The sequence below is a fragment of the Chrysemys picta genome, chromosome 5 (genome assembly GCF_011386835.1).
Source record: "Chrysemys picta bellii isolate R12L10 chromosome 5, ASM1138683v2, whole genome shotgun sequence".
NCBI classification, from domain to species: domain Eukaryota; kingdom Metazoa; phylum Chordata; order Testudines; family Emydidae; genus Chrysemys; species Chrysemys picta.
This window is the reverse complement of record NC_088795.1, coordinates 57,908,761-57,930,150: the sequence shown is the minus strand read 5'-3', so window position 1 is coordinate 57,930,150 and position 21,390 is coordinate 57,908,761. Positions and strand designations below refer to the sequence as shown.

General features: G+C 43.4%; 1 protein-coding gene and 1 long non-coding RNA gene across 12 annotated transcripts in view; both read right to left on the bottom strand.

Moving 5' to 3' along the window:
- Positions 1-21,390, bottom strand: part of ARHGAP10 (Rho GTPase activating protein 10) — a 257,127-nt gene that overhangs the window by 48,591 nt on the left and 187,146 nt on the right. For 10 of the 11 annotated variants that reach the window (XR_010601805.1, XR_010601804.1, XM_065597784.1 and 7 more), the window contains one exon: positions 2,798-2,948. Coding sequence is in view for 9 of the 11 variants with exons in the window: in XM_065597784.1 (XP_065453856.1) it covers positions 2,798-2,948 (151 nt within the window). In the remaining 2 variants the exon portion in view is untranslated. Of the gene's footprint in view, positions 1-2,797; positions 2,949-17,548; positions 17,741-21,390 lie in introns of those variants that run through there. The other variant, XM_042850264.2, reaches the window with a different exon arrangement.
- Positions 10,438-11,796, bottom strand: LOC135983943 (uncharacterized). Its single transcript, XR_010601806.1, has 4 exons — positions 11,555-11,796; positions 10,944-11,019; positions 10,772-10,830; positions 10,438-10,682 (listed from the first exon to the last, which is right to left on the bottom strand). It is a non-coding gene; the product is annotated as an uncharacterized LOC135983943 (long non-coding RNA).

The window sequence follows — 21,390 nt, the reverse complement described above, 5'->3', positions numbered from 1 at the left end:
CAGGGAGGTCTGCGCCTTGCTGGACAGCCCAGAGAGCAGGAGCCACGAAGCCCTTCTCTTCAACACCGCTGAGGCCCTGGACCGCGCAGCCATGTCCGCTGCATCCGAAGCTGCCTGAAGGGTTGCCGTGGCAGCCCCTGTGCCCTCCTCCACCAGCGCTTTGAACTCCTTCCTGTCATGCTCCTGGAGGGAGTCCTCGAACTTGGCCAGGGACCCCCACAGATTGAACTCATACCGGCCCAGGAGAGCCTGGTGATTCGCCATCCATAACTGGAAGCTTGAGGATGAATACATTTTTCTTCCAAATGAGTTCAGTCTCCTTGAATCTTTATTTTTTGGGGTAGGGGCTTGGTTGGCCTGGCTGTTCCCTGTGGTTGACCGACTTGACAACCAGGGAGTTAGGAGCAGGGTGGGTGTATAAGTATTCATGCCCATTGGCGGGTACAAAATACTTGCGTTCTGCTCTCTTAGAGATGGGGGCCAATGAGGCCGGGGTTTGCCACAGGGCATTTGAAATTTTCACCACTCCTTCATGGAGAAGCAAGGCCACCCTGCCCGGTGCCAAGGAGGACAGTACATTAAACAGGAAGTCCAAGGGCTCCTCCATCTCCTCTGCCTGGAGGTGGAGGCTTAATGCCACCCTTTTAAAGAGTTCTTGGTGGACACTAAAGTCCTCCTGCGGGATGGAGGGAGGGGGACTGGTACCGTCGGTAACAGCTGCTCCACAATCAGCTCCGGAGGGTGGACCTGCGACAGTGAGATGACGGTGATCGACACCTGGGGCTACGTAGGCAGTGCCGTGGCAGGGTCCCGTCCTGGGGTGGGACAACGAACGGGAACAACGTCGACGTCTGTGCCGTGACTGGCTACAATAGCCCCTCCGAGACAAGGACCTTTGGCGTCATCTGCCTCGGTCCCATCGGTGTTCACTCCTCAAGGTAGAGCGATGCCAAGAGTCTCAGTCAGACGGAACCCAACCAGACAGTCTGGTGGACATTGAGGGCGATCCATGTGGACTTTGCCCTGAATGGTTGCTGGGCAGCGAACGGCGTCGGAAACGTTCCCTCGACCGAGACCGGTAACAAACTGGGGGCAACTGCGGAGATCCCAGCAGTGGTTTGCCTCTGGAGCGCGGGGCCCCTGGTACCGGCATGGACATAACATCCCAGGCCACCTGCAGGGCCTCTGGTGTGGAGGGCATCCGGACATTCAGGGAGGCCTGCTCCGAATGGGCCAGGCTACTCCGCTCAACTTGAGTCAGAGGCCTAGAGGCCAGTGGGGATCGAGGACTGCCCAACATGGGTCTAACCTCTGTCCTGGGTTTACTCCAGTGCCGCGGCGAAGAAAGCCTCTTCCTAGCTTTCTTGGCCTGCCCTGTGGATAGGGAGTGGTGCCGACTAGTCGATGGCGCCGAAGGGTTGCCGCGCACCGACACCGCCGTGCCCGGTGCCGACTCGAAGCGGCGCTCCAGAGCCGGGGTCAGCGCCGACTCCATCAGAATAGCCTAGAGCCTAATGTCCCTTTCTCTCTTGGTCCAAGGCTTAAACGACTTGCAAATCTTGCAGTGATCTCTGAGATGGGTTTCCCCCAAACAGCATAAACAGTTCGCATGCAGATCACTCACTGGCACAGGTCACCTACAAGTGTTGCACGACTTAAAACCCGGGGCACGGGGCATTCTAGCTAAACTACACTAACTGAACAGCTAACTAACTACAGGTACCATACACTGAACGAACAAGCAGTTTGAGGGATGAGCTACAGCAAAGCTGGAGCAAAGCAGTTCCGAAGCACCTTCACTGGCGGCAAGAAGGAACTGAGGATGGAGGGAGCGCGCAGCGCCCCTTATACTGCGTCATGGAGGCGCCACTCCAGGGGTCGCTATGGGCGCTTCCCTACGGGTACTGCTAGGGGAAAAACTTCTGGCACTGGTGCACGTGGTGAGCATGCACACCTATTGTGGAATACACATGAGCAATCACTCAAAGAAGTCTCATACTAGTACATAACATTCAAGTCTTCATTTTCTTCACTTTAATGTTAAGTGGGCATTGTGTCTTGATCTCATGCTTCTTCATGTGGAGGGATAATTAACTAACTACACTGAGAGAGAAGAAGGGACTAGAGTGGAGAGGGCTGCAATACAAACTGAGCACTGACTTGCCTTTTTAGAACTGCACATGGCCTCAAACCACAAGATTTCAAGAAAATGGCCAGGTTTTGAGCTGACATGCAGAATACCATATATTCCATACTGCACTATATGATATTGCTGCATACTGCACATCCAGCAAGATTTCTTGCTTCTCAGCAGCACAGAGCAGGATGCAAGTATTTACTGCCCCTGAACATCAAGGTATTAAAGATTCAAGTACAGTAGCAGTATTCTTCAGTTCACTGAGTGACCTGAGCCTTTAATCCAGATGAATTTAACATTAGAGTGCATTAGCTCTTCTCATAAAAGATTTGCTTTAATTTTAGTTCCCTCTCCATTTATCTTATGGTTACATAATCTTCAGTAGAGGTCATACAGATTTCCCCAAAGAAATGGGAACTGCCTTTTTTTTTTTTTAAAGGGCGGTGAGGGGAGGGGGGCAGGAATGGGACTTTAGGCAATTATTCCCCAGTTTCGAATATGTACAAGAATATACCCTCTTCGCCTCCCCACTCCTTTCCATGTCTCAAATGACAAAAAGAAAAAAATAGAAATGTGAAATGGAAAATTACTGTAGACTCACACAAGATATACAAAAACACCCATCTGCTGCCAAGATAGACAATATAATTAAAATCTTACCATCATCAAGCTCAAGACAGAGATTATATACAGCCAGAGGCCGCTTATTACGCTGCCCTTGTCTTCTCGATTGCCTTGGTGGGACATTTGGAGGAGATATTGACATAGAGATTGGCTCAGGGAAAGTGGCATCAGGCAGGGTTTTGAAAATCTGCGATCAAGAACACAAGAGGTATTAATTATTTACCATGAACAGCAACCTGTGCAATGCAACTATAAACCATTATCAAACAACATTTGTTCTGGATTTCATTCAAAGCAGACAGGAGCCAAAAATCCATTCCTTCAAGTTTTAGGAGTGTGTCGTGGGTCCTTAATGAGTGCTTTTTAAATAAATACATACATACAAAATAAAAATAAGCAAAAGCACTGTCTACACATTAACCAGACAGCAGATCAGTTAATCCAAAGACTAAATATGTGCAGCCATGCTTGCCAACTAGGGGAAAACAATGAATTAACTCTATTAACCACTATCCAGAAAAGTAAATTTCCACAATTTCACTTAGGGCCTGTAATTTTGCCAGAATAGTCATATTAATTTTCAAAATTTATGACAGAGTCATACTATCATATTAACCCCTAAAAAAAAGCATGCTCTTGGAGGGAGTGTGTGTGGTGGAGTTGCTGTGAAGGAGGCAGGAGTAGCATATTGTACTGGAACTTTTTCAATTAGCCATTAAATAATGAGTCCACACACTTTTACTAACCACGATAATACCCACAAAGACACACACACGAGATTACATTTCCTTTAGTCATTTTATCTTTTCATTCATGACCATTAAAATCCAACATAAAGCATAATGTCTTCTCTCTGGGTAAAAAAGCAATGCACATCTGTTCAAGTTTCCTGCATTTTTTACTAGTCCATGATGCTGATTTACTTATAAAAGCTGATCAATATGCCTATATAGCATTTAATAGCAGACCTTTACATTTGATCATGGCAAATTCACGTGAGCAAGTTAGCATACTATAGATTTCTCTGAAGACAACAGCCACGAGACAGTAAACATGCACATAGCTTTACAAAAATGAAGTATTATGTTTCCTTTACACCATATAGCAGCACAGCATAATGGTATAACAAGAAACAACATAATTAAATAGTGTACGGTGTTTCTGTGTACTGGAGTTATAGAGACAATCATTTTGTATATTACGGCAAGAGGTTATAAAGAAGGAGTTCGTAATAAACCTTCATAGAAAAAAACTTTTACGAAGCAGAAATTTAAGAAGTTGTAAGTAAACTGTTACTCCCAGGTAGCACATTTCAGGATAATTACAACATGCCTTACGTCTGCGTAAGGCACAAAGCTAAAAGCCAAGCGACTAAACACATGAGAAGTGCAGTAGTCACTCAGAGCACCATGTTGTTTGAATTAAAAGAAACTCTTACATGGCATCTTTTGCTGGCTGGTTATCCTGAGTATCACATGTACATGAATTAGATTGTATAGCACAGATATTCAAGCAAGAGCCCACATTCACATTGACCTCTCTGGCATCAATTTAGGTTTATCTACTTCCAAGGAGAGGTGGCTGCAATGGTGCAAAATGGTCAGAACCACCCTTCTGACTCGGAAGAAAGCATAGGGCATCCAAGGGAAAGCAATGTTGGAAACACTGTCTGACTTCTCTCAGATGCAACGTGGCATAATTTAAACCTCCCCATACCAGCTTTAGATAATCTGTCTCCTTCTCTTTTACATATCTATACATACTGACTAAGAGAATAAAAACACTGCGTACAATTGCAATTACAGCTCTATAAATGCACAAAATAATTTACATGTAGAAAAGAAAACTATCCATGTATTCCCTGTATAGATTGTTCCTTGTATAGATGCAATATAACTCGTGGGGCCACTCACAAAGCTCTAATTGTGCTCAAAGTTCTAAAGCCATTTCTTAAAATATGATGCAATGTATAATATAATAAAATATAACGGTGTGCACACAAGGCATTTGGCTAACAGTACCATACTGCCCTCTTATGTGTAAATACAACAAAGCTGAATTAAACAAGTTTATGGATAAATATTTGCTTCAGAAAAATTAAAGAGAATGCTTCTAACTTCTAACGCCATTATCTCCATGGGCTGATTGTAGCATTTGTGCTCTCTGATAAATAGTAAGCCACCTAGAAATTGTTTAAAGGATTCAGTGTCTTACATACTACATTACATTCCACAAGTGTGTGTTTGCTTAGCCCTATCTACACCTCTCAGTTCAAACTTGATGCCCTGGGTGTGAAGAGAAGGCCTTCTCTAGGAGTGCTGCAAGAGATCAACCTGCCTGTATGTGTTAGTTTGACTTTGCAAGAGCTGTACTAAATTTCCATCACTCTCTATTTTGATCCTCCACAAATATTTCAGTATGTCCCTGTAAAACTACTGGACTAAGAAACCCAGTAAGTAAAAAAAAAACAAAAAAAACCCAGAAACTATAAGCAAACTATTTAAAAAACCCTCTTCAATGAAACACTGAGCTAAACACATGCAGTATGTTAATGAAGTGGATATAGGAAGTGAACCCATCCATAACCGCAGCTGTAATTAGCAGCATAATGGAAAAAATAGTTTAAGAACTGGGGGAGCAGAGCAACACATGAAGTGGTCACACAGTGACTCTCTGCTGCAAAGTGTCATGTTGTGATCCCCATCAGTACTGTTTACAAAACAACTGCCCCTGACATGTGCATGCGCACACAAAATAAACCAGACAGCCATCAACTCAAGTCTTCTCCTTTACTTCTAGGATCCCTGAAAAGCTCAGTTTCATCCTCTGGCTGGAATCGGCCATACTAAATGCTAACTCCTTCATGAAGGTGTCATCATCTGCCTTACGTCATAGGAAAGTGCTATAAGGCTAAATAACTTGTTTTAAAATTACTTAGCTAGCGAAGTGGCAAAATTATGCATTGCTGCTTCATAATGGCATCATGCAACTTAAGTAACCATCTCAAGGCCAGCTCAAGCAAATCTGGTCTCACTTATGAAGGCATACAGTTGGACATCAAGCCACAACCCCGTCTCTTCCTTTATCCGCCTCCCCAAGCTCAGGCCAGGTCAGAAGGGAAATTTTATTTCTGGGGTATGGAAGGTCAATAGGGAACATTTCCAGAAAAGGTGTATTTTTAATCTAGGGAACACAAATTACTTCTAGAGAGCTCTTGGACAGCACAATGCAGCTTGTACCCCCTACACTCAGGAATTACAGCATGAGTACAAGTAACACAATTTCAATGTTTCTCTGGTCTTATGCAATATAGTGTTTTCTGCCAAATTTCAGTCATCTCCATCCTCAGTGCTGAGGAAGAGGGCTTTAGAAATTTCCAGGAGTTCTCCAATCTTCAAAAAAACAGTTAGTTCGATATAGAGTGGAGAAATCCAAACTCCTGACCATCAGCAACATAGCAATTCACACTTAACCATGGGGTCCAATCTTCCAAACACTGCTGTGAGGAGGGATAGCTCAGTGCTGTGCTTTGTGCTTCCTGGTGTGAGTAGTCCTGAAGGACTCCATTTGACAAATTCACAGCATTAAGTTTTGCAGTATCGGGCTCTATATATGCTAAAATGTATGTATGTTAGGGACTATTTAGTATAAGATCCGCACAAAACTAAGTTCTGTCCTAATGTACTAGAACATGTGTTTTGGGGTCCATCTTTCCTCTTTTCATGTAGGCCAACAACTCAAGCTTTTTTTTAGCCATTTCCTCTTTTTATTAGACAAATGTGATATATAATGTAGCCCTTCATAACTAGATCCGTCTTTTCTACAACCGTAATCTGTCTCTGCAGGCCAAAGTTGCAGCTCACACCACACTTTCTCAGAGTCAGTGTTTGCGAAACAAGCAGAATGGCCAAACTCTACCACTGAAGGTGCACATGTGGCTGTCATTGACTTCCCTTTTTTCACTTTCCCCAAGTTCCTGTAACTGACTTCACCTTTCCTTGTATGCAGTGTTGGTGTAGCCATGTCGGTCCCAGGATATTAGAGAGACAAGGTTGGTCAGGTAATATTTTTTATTGGACCAACTTTTGTTGGTGATAGCTCTGTGTGGCTCAAAAGCTTGTCTCTCTCACCAACAGAAGTTGGTCCAAGATATTACTTCACCTTTCCAAAACAGAAATTCCTTTCATCGTGTCTTAACTGATACTTGGCTGCTGCCTAAATACACTAATTTTAAGATCTATTGGGAATTAGAATAAAGTTTGGTATAGCTAAACTGTGAGGAAAGGGGGAGTGTTAAATTAAATTCACCTTTGTTTTTATCAGTCATTTAGATATTACTGGAAGTGTGCTAAATGCTTTATAGCAACACCAGGTCCCTGCCCTGAAAAGCTTACAATCTAAAGTAGGTAATGTATAGACAGAAGATGGGATGCATCAAGACATATGATTGAAAAGTGAAGTTTAGCACATATGATCAGTTGTACTGTGTGGTATTTTACAAACCCTTCTTTGAGGCTTTGACTCGAAGGACAGTGTGGAGGCATAACTGATCAGGTCTCTGAGGGTATTCTAGGTTCATCGAGTCACATGGTACGGCTACTGTAAATATATCTAACAGAATGGAATCCCATCCCAAGCAAGCCACCAACATCAAAGCAGAGCTAGGATAACATTACTTCATAAAAATCATTATCCCCCTGTTACTCCACAGGAGTCTCCCTTCAAATAAAAGGTAATTGCTCACATGGATTCCAGAAGTAATGACAGCACAGAGATTAGTTTGTATGAACACAATTACAGGGGTGAACTCTGGCCACTAAATTACCTAGTTTTAGTATGGATAAAAACCTATTGCTCAAACTTCAAGAGCATAGGGAAATTACAGTCACACAATGTGATGTATACATGTGAGGCTGTGGGGTCAAACAGTACTGGACTTACAGTAAAATACCAACACACTGAAATTTAGCTCTCACTATTGTTAGCATCACTTATCTCCTAGTGTCATTTTATCAGCATTAAACCAGTTAGTGCGAAACACTGAAGCTACCAATATATATGATTTACACAGGTATGTACCTAATCTGTCCATCTACCAAGACTCTGAGCACCAACACAATTATATCAGGCAACAATCAAAAACTACTCTCAGCTCCTCCTTAATATACTGATAAAATATGAGAGAAAATTTTACTTTTAAGAGGTTCTTTTAATCTGTTTTTAATGTAGGGATTATTTACATACTCATCTTGTTTCTGAGTCAGTCTTCAGGACTACTGTAGAAAAGCTATAGGAAAGAGACGTGCCTCTTTGGTGGGCTTTTTAAACACTGGGATGCTTGACTGATTTCTTTCTGTTCTGTAGTACAGAAAGGGTACATTACTGAACTAACCAAACCACTAACCATCTTAGATACAAACCACAACTAACAAATCAGTCTTGATAACTACAGTGCTAAGACCGTTCCTGTACTGCAGTTATTCAGTTTTCTAACCATAGACCCCTTAAGGTTTCCAGATACATTTCTAAGGGTAGGTCTACACTACCCGGTAGTTCGGCGGCAAGCAAATCGAACTTCTGGGTTCGACTTATCACGTCTTGTCTGGACGAGATAAGTCGAACCCGGAAGTGCTCGCCGTCGACTGCGGTACTCCAGCTCAGCGAGAGGAGTACCGCGAAGTCGACGGGGGAGCCTGCCTGCCGCGTCTGGACCGAGGTAAGTTCGAACTAAGGTACTTCGAACTTCAGCTACGTTATTCACGTAGCTGAAGTTGCGTACCTTAGTTCGAATTGGGGGGTTAGTGTAGACCAGGCCTTAGAATAATAAGCTAAATTCAATATGTTCCTTCAACTGTATTCCACTAGCAGAGTGGTTTCCAACCTTTTTACGCCCAAGATCACTTTTTGAATTTAAGGGCAACTTAGGATCTGCCCCGCCCCTTCCCTGAAGCCTCCCCACCCCCCGCTCACTCCATCCCCCCCTCTCTCTGTCACTTGCTCTCCTCCACCCTCACTCACTTTCACTGGGCAGGGGTTTGGGAGGGGGTGCGGGCTCTGGCCTGGGGCTCAGGGGTTCGCAGTATGGGAGGGGGCTCCAGGCTGAGCCTGGGGCTGGAGGTTGGGGCGCAGGAGGGGGCTTCGGGCTGTGGCAGAGTGTTGGGGTGCAGGAGGGGGTATGGGATGCTGGCTCTGGGAGGGGGTCAGGGATGGGGCAGGGGGTTGGGGTGCAGGAGGGGGTGAGGGGTGTAAACTCTGAGAGGGAGTTGGGGCGCAGGAGGGGGCTTCGGGCTGTGGCAGAGTGTTGGGGTGCAGGAGGGGGTATGGGATGCTGGCTCTGGGAGGGGGGTCAGGGATGGGGCAGGGGGTTGGGGTGCAGGAGGGAGTACGGATGCTTACCTGAGGCGGCTCCCAGTTGAAGGCGCAGCGGGGCTAAGGCAGGCTCCCTGCCTGCCTGGGGCCCTCACCACTCCTGGAAGGGGCTAACATGCCCCTCCGGCCCCTGGTGGGGGCACATGGCTCCACACGTTGCCCCTCTCTGCAGGCACCGCCCCCGCAGCAGAGAGGGGCAGTTCCCCATTTCCAGCCAATGGGAGCTGCAGGAGAGGTACTTGCAGGCAGGAGCAGCATGTGGAGACCGCTGCACGCCCCTCCCCTGCCCCGGGCCGCGAGGGCATGCTGGTCGCTTCCGGAAGCGGCATGGCACTGCGGCAGGCAGGGAGCCTGCCTTAGCAGCAGCCCCGCTACATCACCAATGATTGTGATCGACTGGGAGATTCTCCAGGATCGACCAGTCGATCATGATCGACCGGTTGGTGACCACTGCACAAGTAGAGATGCCACATGGCAATAGACAAAAACATTTTGCTGCACTCCCCAAACTGAACAACAGATGGTGTTAGAGATGATACCAGATTAATGCTAACTCCTCTCTAATTCATTCTGTTTCCAGATTCCCAATTCTTACTAGAGCGCTTGCTCCTGGGGCCCACAAAACCTACAGCCAAGGAAGCTGGGGTAATTCACAATTTTTTAGTCAGCCATGAATTATATGTGGAACTGTGGGTTCTGCTGCTATGCTAGGACACCAATCTAGTAAATCTAGTCTCTCTGATCTCAGGAAAAGATAATTAAATGAACTTCAGTATGTTTACTAGGAGCCATTCTAGCCATGACACCATCTTTTTTATTTGGACCACTGCAGCAGTGACAAGTTCACCCGAAATCAGTGGAATAGAAACAGTAAGTAGAAAAGCTGGGTGAGATGAAAATAAGAGAGAATATGGGGAAATTTGGCCGTAAGATTGTGAAGGAGGAGAATCTTAAAGAAAATCTCCAAGATTTTAATGTCGTCCCTGGCTTTTGTCATGAGGCAAAAACCCACCATTCTCATAGTATTCACTACATGGAATAAGCAGTTAATTCAGCCCTGTGTATACAAGCAAGAATCACAAATCTGTAATTTGACATCTAATCCCTTTTATAGGATACTGGAACAGTAGGGTCACTTGGGGTCATGGACTGGTGGTTCTTTGCCACCAGGATAATGATCTCTGTTACAGTATTATATTTGGTGCTCCTCAAGACATTCAATACAATAACACAAGTTTGTATCTAGTAATTTCCCTTCAGTACACGGGTGCCCTACAATTGGTAAATAAAAGGAAAAAAGACACACATCTATTTCAAGTGATCTTTATTCAAGATATAACAACAGTTCTCCATCTAGGCCAGGTGTACTGCTCGGCCCATGTGCCCTACATGCCAACTGCTCCTCCCTGCCTTTCCAATGTATGGAGACCTAAGAATATGTTATACAGTAAATAGTACTCAAGGGTAACCTCATCATCCCCAAAAATTCTTCTTTGCTGGTTTGGCTTTTGTTGGACATGGTGATAAGGTAACTGGGTTTATACTCAGCAACCTGTACAAAAACAAAAAATACTTATTAGAAACATACCAACGCTCAGGATAAAAGGCAAATTACGTTACTGGTTCACAATATGAACTTACTCTGCTGGAATCTACACCCAGTTTATCCGTTGAGGCAATGAAGACGGTGGATCATTTTTCTGCAATGTAAAGCAAGAAAGCATGCATGATAAGTCAATGCTTTAGTGTAGACAGAGAAGCAAAAGCACGTTAGGATGTGCAAGGTGAAATATATGGAGATAATACTATGTACCTTTGATAAATTCTTCCACGGAAAGGACAACTCAAGCTTCAAAGTAATATTCTAGACACAACCATGGTTCATAATTCTAACAACAATGAGAAAAAATTCGGTATCACAGCAACTTCTAAACTTTATTTATTAGCTAAAAACATTGCTATGGAAATTATAGTACTGTATAACCAATGTAAAAGATTAACATTTAGCAGGATAGGCCAAAATGTTATTTTAAAATCACATTTCTTCACCAAAGTTATTGTTCTAGGAGATTGCTAAAACTAAACATTTAAAATATTTTTTTCATAATACATACTTTTTATTTTTTGCATTTCATTCAATTTGGAGGACAATAGATCAGTTTCACTTTTGTCTTTACCCCAGCGTCTAGATTGTTTCACGTTCTGGATCTTATTTCCAGAATTTGATATATGTTATGAATACTATAAGGAAATATTTGTATCGAAACAAAACTTTTTTGATTTTAATATGGTTAATTTGGTTAAGAGTTCTATTAATATTAAATCTGTACAACTTTTAAAAAAGGTTTTTCACCAAAACTTGAATTATGTGACTGTCCAATAAAATTTAGCAATAATTTTAATTGCAATTGTAAAATTGCTTACCTCCCCAGGGTCACCACTCTGTGGTCCAGATACAGGTAGGCCAGCTTCGCTAACATACAGTCCAGCAGCCATTGGTCATGTGATTTTCCGTGCATTGGCTTCCATGGGATTGAACAGGATGAAAATGTGCACCTCTGGACTTCGATGCTTGAATCTCATTGCAACACATTGTATGTGATTATACAGTATCCATAATTCTTAAGTCTGAAAAATTTTCTGACCAATGCAACCAAGTGGACTGCCTGAAGAGTCAATAGGTAAAAAGTCATAACTAGAGTGAAACAGGAACCATCATTGGCCGATGTAGCCTATAGGTATAAGTATTTACTAGGTAATGCATAGGTATAAGTAAAGGCAGTAATGCAATGAGCCTCAAGGCTTGTAAGACAATAGCCTAGCTAAACTAATCAAGACATGAGGCCCAAAAAAGTCTTAGCATAAGTAGCTAACCAAGAGTAAACCTAAATCATAAGATATCGTAATATAGAATGCTGAATGACAAAACTGCTGGTAGGTAACTACAAGATGCTAATTTATATCCACTTGGAATATTTTAAGTTAGTGACATCAGCTGATGTCTGACCACCAGTGTGCCATGGTAACTAACTAATGCAGTGGTTCTTAACCTGGGGTGCACGCACCCCCTGGGGGTGTGAGACAGGCCAGATTTTTTTAGAAGGTAAATCATCGAAATACAAATTAAGCACAGGCACATAAGTACAACTACTTTGTTTCATCAAACCTATGTATTTTTTAACATTATACATTTTTAACGATTACTGCATTAAATTTTAACTGCAAAATTAAAATAAATATATAGTTCTCTTTCATTCTATAATTATGATATATCTAGGTTTAAAGAACTGAGCTACTTTAATGATTTTTGATAAGGGGTGTGAGACTATATTTTTGAGAACCAAAGGGGTGCAGGCTGCAGTAAAGGTTAAGAACCTCTGAACTATTTTTATACTAATAAGATTGAAGTACAAAGATTAATAACCTATGGGAGAAGGGCATCCCAACATGAGTTAGGGAGAGAAACTATAAATAAAGAAAAGGGAGTGAAACTCCTACTGAATATGCATTAGGTTTAGTGATGTTAAAATAACACATTATAAAACCTATATCCCAGGCTGTGTGCCTTTGGAGATGCAGTTTACAGAGAATCTGCCCCAGCAGCCTGGTTGCTCATATTCAGATGGAGTGCTGCTTGCTGGGACTTGTGGAGTCCATGGGTTTCAACTCCACACTAAAAATGGAACATCTGCTGTCAGCTCCTCTTAATACAACACAACCAGTGGTGGTGTTGATGAGGAAGGAAATGAGGAGGAGGAAGATCATGACTAACATTTTAGGTTGTTCTGCAAGGGATGGTGAGAGTATATGGATGTTCAGGTGTATTGTATTATCTCTTTTTACCTTGCTGGGTTAGAGTGTTTGTGACTTTGCTAACTGTATTCATAAAACAATTATAAATATAGTGAGATTTCCTACATGTAAGTGTTGCAACAATGCACATTGGGGTTCCCAATTTAACAGTAATTTTAATAATATTGGGCCAGATCTTAGGACAAGAACCTATCAAGCCTCAGAATGCTAACTGAGAATTCTTAAGCAAGCAATATAATAATCAATATATAATCAATAGATTATATCAGGCAACACTGAGAACACTGTATTTCAGGGACTGCCCATGGAGCTCTAAAAGAAAGTTCCACACATCTTTGTCTTCAGTACAAAGATGCAGTTTACAGAAAATCTGCCCCAGCAGCCTGGTCGCTCATATTCAGATCGAGTGCTGCTAGCTGGGACTTGTGGAGTCCATGGGTCTCAACTCCACACTAAAAATGGAACATCTGCTGTCAGCTCCTCTTAATACAATGTCCTTGAGCTCCTGACAAGTTGCCAAAAGCACTATCAGTTGGGCAAAATTTCAGTGCCACATGATGGTGTCTGTATACTCTTACACCATTCAATTGGCCTGCCTTTCTCCTTAAACTATGTGGCTCATATTTGTACTATAATGCAGAAACTATACATAGACTCTAAAACAAGAGATTGCTGTCTAACAGGCCAGCTGTGAAAAGGGTGTGGGGGGGGAAACAAGGTTAAAGCTTGTGTCCTTTGATCACTTGCAAGTTATGAGTTTGCTGACTCAGCCTTTTCTGAAAGTAGCATTCCTAGTTAAAAAACTGCAGCTTCTTCTGTATCCTGATCTTGTTCCACATTTTAACAATTCACGACATGAATGCTCCTGATAGCAATGAACAGACTGTGATAAGCCACTAAATTTTGTTGCTAATCTTTGAAGGGTGGAGGAGAGAGAGTTAGCAATTGATATGTCAGGATTGAAATAGCCACACATCTGTCCATGGTGTGAGAAGAAATCCACCTTCTCATTACGGTACTTTACTAGTAATAGTACTTGCATCAATGAGAATTAAAAAAAAAAAAAGGAAAGGGTCTCTCTTTAAATCATAGCCATGTACAGCAGGCTCTACGCATCTTGTTTAGTTATGAGAGATTTAAAGGAACAATTAATGCCTTTAAACAAGAGGGTGATTTACTCAATATAATCCTATTTCACAGCTTTCCCAAATACAACATACATATTTAGTTACTAAAAGAGCAAATAAAGAATTCCGGAAGAGAATGTGAATGCCTCATTCTTGGCAAAGGGAATAAGAGGCAGCTGCAAAGATAAAAGGGAATGTTATAAAACTCAGCTAGGGTGTAGCCAAAGAATAGCTTCACCAAACCTAACTAGACAATTCCCCCATTTTATCTTTAGTGATGAGAGAGAGTATACTTAGATCTCCAAAATGAAACACAGGCATCTGTGAAAAATTATACATGGAGAATACAGGCAACATTCAATCTATCCATCAAAGTTTTAGTTGTATGAAACATGGGAATGAAATGGTTTAAAGCATGATCTTTGAGAGTGGAATTACATGTAACAGGTCTTGACTATCATAGTAAGAATCCTGCTACTATTTTTCCTTCCAGGCAACAAAAAGGATTTGTATCTTTAATTCAGTTTGTAGTTTGCAGCTACAGAACTCCTTCATAAATAAACATATGTTGTGCTCCCCAGTCTATTTGTTATACCCAGCTCTTCTCATTTGTTTTATACTTAGCTCATAAGTGCTTTGGGGCAGGGACCATGTTTTAATTATGTTGTGTATGACACCTACCACAATAAGGCCTTGATCCTTGACTGATGACAGATGGCATGACCACAACACAAATAAACAACTGTTGCAACAAAAGGAATACATATTGACTGTGCTAGGTGGGAAATGCTGCTAAAATGGATCAGACACATGATTCTAAAGACATCTTCAATAAAGCAAAAGTGGGTTAGAATTCATGAAGAACATAGGCAGAAACACTGGGCCAAATTAGGTACTCACACCCACTTGGCTGAGGGCTGGTCTTCACTACGGGGAAATCGACGCTGCTGCAATCGATACAGCAGGGGTTGATTTAGTGGGTCTAGTGAAGAACAGACACTAGAGAACAACAAGATGGAATCTTGTAAATTCTGCACTTTGTTTATGAAAGGAAGCTGCAGCAGAGGATAGATAATTCCAGGGAATGCTCAATCTATGGAAGGGTTTAACTTTTTTCACATCTTCAAAAATGCTGTGATTACATTTTCTCAGAGCATTTTCTGGCAAAATTTCCTGACTTGGTATTTCCTTTTATTACCAAATACATTTAGCAGCATTCCTTCTGGAGCCCTCCAAAGTGATCTCCTTAGGCTAAACACATGCAAGTCAGTACCTTAACAAGCCTTGCCATCTAGCCCCAAAGAGAGTATTAGTCATCTGAATTCCACTTACTATTCTCATTTCTGTATGCCTACTTAGGAATTTTGTTAATGCTGCATTTTGTTCAAAAAGAACAGAAGTCTACTCCATTTGGAAATTTTATATGGAGTTGAAAGAAGTATTCCACTGTAATCTATTGTATGTGAAAACACAGAAAGAAGAATTGTCCACTTGCATGCAATGCATGTGTGCATGGATGTATTTGTAGTCAATGTTTTGACAGGCTGCTTTCAGACTTTGAGACTTTTTTTTTTTTTACACTGATCTGATGATTTACACTATTTTTATTTTCTTGGAGCCATGTACTACAATTCCCTGAATCATGCTCAGTTCTTTTTGATCTCAGCAGCTGTTGCACAATTGGAACAAGATCACATACACAGCCTCCTCTCTGTTATAAGCTACTTTTTAAGACTCACAAAATAGAAGATTTTTAAAAAATGAATGCACTGATTTGTTTTCAGTGAATTGCTACATCATGAAGCTGCCTTCGGAGGCTGCTTTCCACCAGGATCCCCCTGTACAACAATTATCTAGTGGGACCCATTGCCATAGGCAGGAGTGCCGCCAGCTTTTCTGTCGCCCTAGGCGACAGAAGGGCCCGCCCCGAAATACCGGCGCGGTCGCCGCCCCCCAAATTGTAGCACTCTAGGCGACCAGCTAGGTCACCTAATGGGTTGCGCCGGCCCTGTCCATAGAATGAAGAAAGGACTTAAAAAACCCAGCCACTCCCTGGCCAGCCTAGAAGACTCCTTGCTAGGTTGCCCTCCACCAGGGTACAGCATAAATTTTTTGGGGGTGGGAGGGTTGCTTTTCGGAGTCCCGATCTAGCAAAGCTTTCAAGCACATGTATAGTCCCACTGATGTCACTGATTACTCATGTGCTTAACACTAAGCATAAGCTTAAGTGCTTTGATGGATTAAAATCAAATTATTGCTGTAAAATCTTCCCTAACCAGAAGCAGGGTGCATGAGCATATGCCAGAACAAGAGGCATTCAGAATGGGCTGTTTCATGAAGCTCTGCCACAATCCCAATCTTCATGGCAAAGGGGACTTGGGGTGGTGCATCAAAGTTTTCCAACACTGAGACAGGTCTGTTAAGTCTAAGGTTCCCTCCCTCCCCTTCTTTGAGGATCCGCTTACACACTCCTCCTTGAAGACTGGTAAGGGAGGAAAGCTTTGCCTTCAGAGATGGCTTTATCAGCCTGTCCTAGAGGTTTTGAGCACTCTGCTGCAACAGTGGCCTATCAACAGAAATTAGAAGTGTTGCTAAGAATGCTGCTTTGTGGCCACACCTTACCAACTCTGCAGTCTTAAGCAGATCTTCACCTCTCTGCTTCGGTTCTCCCATCTGTAAAAAGGGCTAATTTCCCTGACTCCTATCATGACTATTGTGAGGATTAATGTCTGTAGAGTGCTTTTAAGACAAAAGAGTACTAAGTTTTATTTTTTTAAATAATTACTAGCTTGACAGATAAAAATATTAAAATACTACTCTATATTAAACTACCTTTTAATTTTAAAATACAAATACTGTGGCATGTCTACTTTAAAACTAAATGATGAAAATACATTCAAATATTGGTACTTCACTTTAATGAGTTCCCCATATGAACAGACTACAATACGACATATAAAGATACATTTTAAGCTACATAAAATTCAGTTAACTACCCTTAACATTTATAAAGCTGAAGAAGGAAAAAGAATGAATACATTCTTCACTCTTCCAACAGCAATTAAATTTTCTGAATTCTTTGGAGGAGTCTCATTCTTTCCTTACTCCTCTTCTCCTCTTTGCTCTCTTTCCTTAGTAGACTCTGGTTTCCTTCTTTCCTTATGGAACTCTTGTCTGGCCCTTCTTTCAATTTTTTTCCTTCGTAATCTTCATTTTCTCCTGTTTTTGCCACTTCTTGCTATTCTGTCCTCCCCTCATCGTTCCCCCATACTTAAACTTATCTATTCTCTTCTCACTGAGACTTTTCCTCTTTTCCAGCATTTTCCCCCTGTCGTATTTTCTTTTTCACTCTTTTTTTATTTCAGCTTTTTTCTTTTAATGGAAGCTTATTTTGGGGTTGAGGAACCAAAATGCTCCACATTAAGGTATGCCTCAATGGCACACAAGTAACACTTTTGGATGGTGACGGTTACATTCATTTCACTGGACAGTCTTTCCAATGACAGGCCAAAACATTATGCTGCTTGGTGACAAGGATGTGTACTCTCTTCATGTTGCCAGGCAATGCAAGAACAGTCTTCCTGAGCGTAGGTTCATATATCTCCAATGGCACTCAGGAGCAGAGACCATTAGGGCAGTTATTGCTAGGAACTGCTAGCCATTGCAACTCCTGCGGAAAAAGTCAAATAATAGTCTTTAACCCGCCAAGAGAAATAAAAGGAGACACACACCAAGGCCTCTTTCACGAAAGGCTGATATTATTATTGGTCATGTTTACTACGGTAGTACTCAAGGACAAGCAAGAAGTGATCACTATTGTGCAAGGTATTGTGCAAACCCAAATTAGTAGATGATTCTCACCCTAAAGAGCTTACAAGCTAAACAGAAAAAACAGGCACAGCATGGGGTACAGGATATGTCTTACACACAAGCAGAGTGAACAATGTGATGGCAGAAAACCTCATGTTAGTTCCATGATTTTGGGGTGATGGCAATCAGATAAATGGAAATAAGCATGAAGGAAGAGGGGACACTGAAGGGAAAGGGGATATGAGGGGACAGGACAAGAGTGAAGAGGGTTAGAAGTGCAGGTTTGGAGTGAAATTGAGGTGAAATGATTGTGAGGGAGGGGGAAAGAAAGGGTTGAAGCAAACAGCCAATCAGCACAGAACAGAGGAAGTCCAGAAAAAGTTCTCTAAATGTTTGATGGTCCCTGCCTTCTGCAGCTGGTCCTACAAGCTAGAGTCTGGGGTAGATGCCAGTGTGTCAAAAGTAGAGTGTGCCCTAATACCCCCATTTACATTCGACAAATATGAATATTGAACTCATCTTTCCTTAATGCCCATTCACCCCTTGTATCCTTAATCTCACTTTGATTCTAATGCCGGCTACTGATCCCTCAGGTTCCTGTAGCGGCAGCAGTCATTGCTTCCACAGTCTTAGTACTGGTCTACTTTAATTTGATACACCCACCACTACAAAGCTACTATAATTGGCTTGCCACCACCACTTGGAAATACATATAAGGTCTGTAAACAAGGTGAAAGCTGCACTGATTGTTTTCCAGCTAGCAGAAAATAAAGTACTTAACAAAGCTTCAAAAATAGCTTCTGGATTAAGCAAGATATTCTTATTCCAGGGCAAGTCCCAGAGTCAGTTTTCTTCACACATAAATTGTATAAGAGTTCTCTAATTAAGATTCAGTTGAGTGATGATGGCTGTTACTGCACCGTTATTTCAAAGTTAGTAACCTAACTAATTATTTCTCTTACTAAGGGTATGTCTACACTACGAGAGTAGTTCGATTGTACTTAAATCGAATATGTGGAATCGATATTACAAAGTCGAACATGTGTATCCACACTAAGGACTGTAATTCGACTTTGTGAGTCCACACTAACGGGGCAAGCATCGACATTGGAAGCGGTGCACTGTGGGCAGCTATCCCACAGTTCCCGCAGTCCCCGCTGCCCATTGGAATTCTGGGTCGAGCCCCCAATGCCTGCTGGGGAAAAAATGTGTCGAGGGTGGTTTTGGGTAACTGTTGTCATCCAACCGTCTCCCACCCTCCCTCCCTGAAAGCGCCGGCGGGCAATCAGTTCGCGCACTTTTCTGCTGAGTGACAGTGCGGACGCCACAGCAGTGCGAGCATGGAGCCCGCTGCGACCATCGCTGCAGTTATGGCCGTTGTCAACACCTTGCACCTTATTATCCACCTTTTCCAGAGGCAGATGCTGACAAATCGGGCGAGGAGGCTACGGCAGCACAGTGAGGACATGAAGTCTGAGAGTGGCACAGACCTCTCACAAAGCACGGGACCCCGCGCCGTGAACATCATGGTGGCAATGGGTCATGTTGATGCTGTGGAACAGCAATTCTGGGCCCAGGAAACAAGCACGGACTGGTGGGTCCGCATAGTGCTGCAGGTCTGGGATGAATCACAGTGGCTGCGAAACTTTCGTATGCGGAAGGGAACTTTCCTTGAACTTTGTGAGTTGCTGTCCCCTGCCCTGAAGCGCAAGGACACCCGGATGCGAGCAGCCCTGACTGTCCAGAAGCGAGTGGCCATACCCCTCTGGAAGCTTGCAACGCCAGACAGCTACCGGTCAGTCGCGAATCACTTTGGCATCGGCAAATCTACCGGGGGGATTGCTGTGATGCAAGTAGCCAACGCAATCGTTGAGCTACTGCTCTCAAAAGGTAGTGACTATTGGAAACGTCCAGGTCATCATAGATGGCTTCCCCGCGATGAGATTCCCAAACTGCGGTGGGGCTATAGATGGAACTCACATTCCTATCCTGGGACCGGACCACCAGGCCAGCCAGTACATTAACCGAAAGGGCTACTTTTCAATGGTGCTGCAAGCACTGGTGGACCATAGGGGACGTTTTACAAACATCAACGTAGGATGGCCGGGCAAGGTTCATGACGCTCGTGTTTTCAGGAACTCTGGTCTGTTTAGATGGCTGCAGGAAGGTATTTATTTCCCGGACCAGAAAATAACTCTTGGGGATGTGGAGATGCCTATAGTGATCCTCGGGGACCCAGCCTATCTCCTAACGCCCTGGCTCATGAAGCTATACAGGCGCCCTGGACACTGAAAAAGAACTCTTCAACTACCGTCTGAGCAAGTGCAGAATGATGGTGGAGTGTGCTTTTGGACGTCTCAAGGGGAGATGGAGAACCTTACTGACTCGCTCTGATCTCAGCGAAACCAATATCCCCATTGTTATTGCAGCTTGCTGTGTGCTCCACAATCTCTGTGAGAGCAAGGGGGAGACCTTTATGGCGGGGTGAGAGGTTGTGGCGAATAACCTGGCTGCTGATTACGCCCAGCCAGACAGCCGTGTGATTAGAAGAGCCCAGCAGGACGCGCTGTGCATCCGGGAGGCTTTGAAAACTAGGTTCCTCAGTGAGCAGGGTAACCTGTGACTATTAAGTTTGTTTAAAGAGAAGCTGAACCTGCCCCCGTTTCTTTACCAACTTACTGTTGACTATCCTCTCCAGCTACATTCCCCGTTCACCCCGTCCCCCCCCTTTCCAACACACGCTTAAAAATAAAATAAATGGAACTTTGTTAATGAACACCATTTTCTTTATTACAGATTTCGCGGTAAAGTGTTGAAACTCGGCCGCAGACTGTGGTGGGGAGTGGGCGTAGTGATGGAAAGAACACTTCTAAACTGGAGGAATGACAGGCTCCTGCTCCTAGAGCGGTCCGCAGTGGTGGACTGGTTGTTTCAACGGAGCCTGCCACCCCTCCTTTTCGGGACTCTGTGTGTGGGGGCTATTTGACTTTGTGGCGGGGGAGGATGGTTACAGATCCCCTGCTGCATGGCTCTGTGATCCAGGATAAGGACCGCTGCATAAGATCTCTAAACGCCCTCCCCCGCCACAAAGTCACATAGCGCTCCCCCCCCCCCCCGAACATGAAAACCACCTCCCAGATTGACCAGGGTGCCTAGTGCCTGCAATGTGTGTGTGACCTTCTGCTGAACCTGCCCCCGTGTCTGTACCCTGGTAAAGGTGACTGTCCTCTCCAATTACCAACCCCCTTCCCCCCCTTCAAACACACTCTCCCCTAAAAGAACATGATGGAAACAGTAATTAACAGAAACGTATCTTTTATTAGCAACTACACAGTTAGGGGATGAAACTGGGACGGGGGCTAGGGTGAGGCAGGAAGGAAAGGACACAGTTAGGGGATGAAACTGGGACGGGCGCTTGGGTGAGGCGGGAAGGAAAGGACTTATCAAATTTTTGGGAATGAGAGCCTTCTGGTACTTGAGCAGTCTGCAGGGGTGGAGTCTATCTCTAAC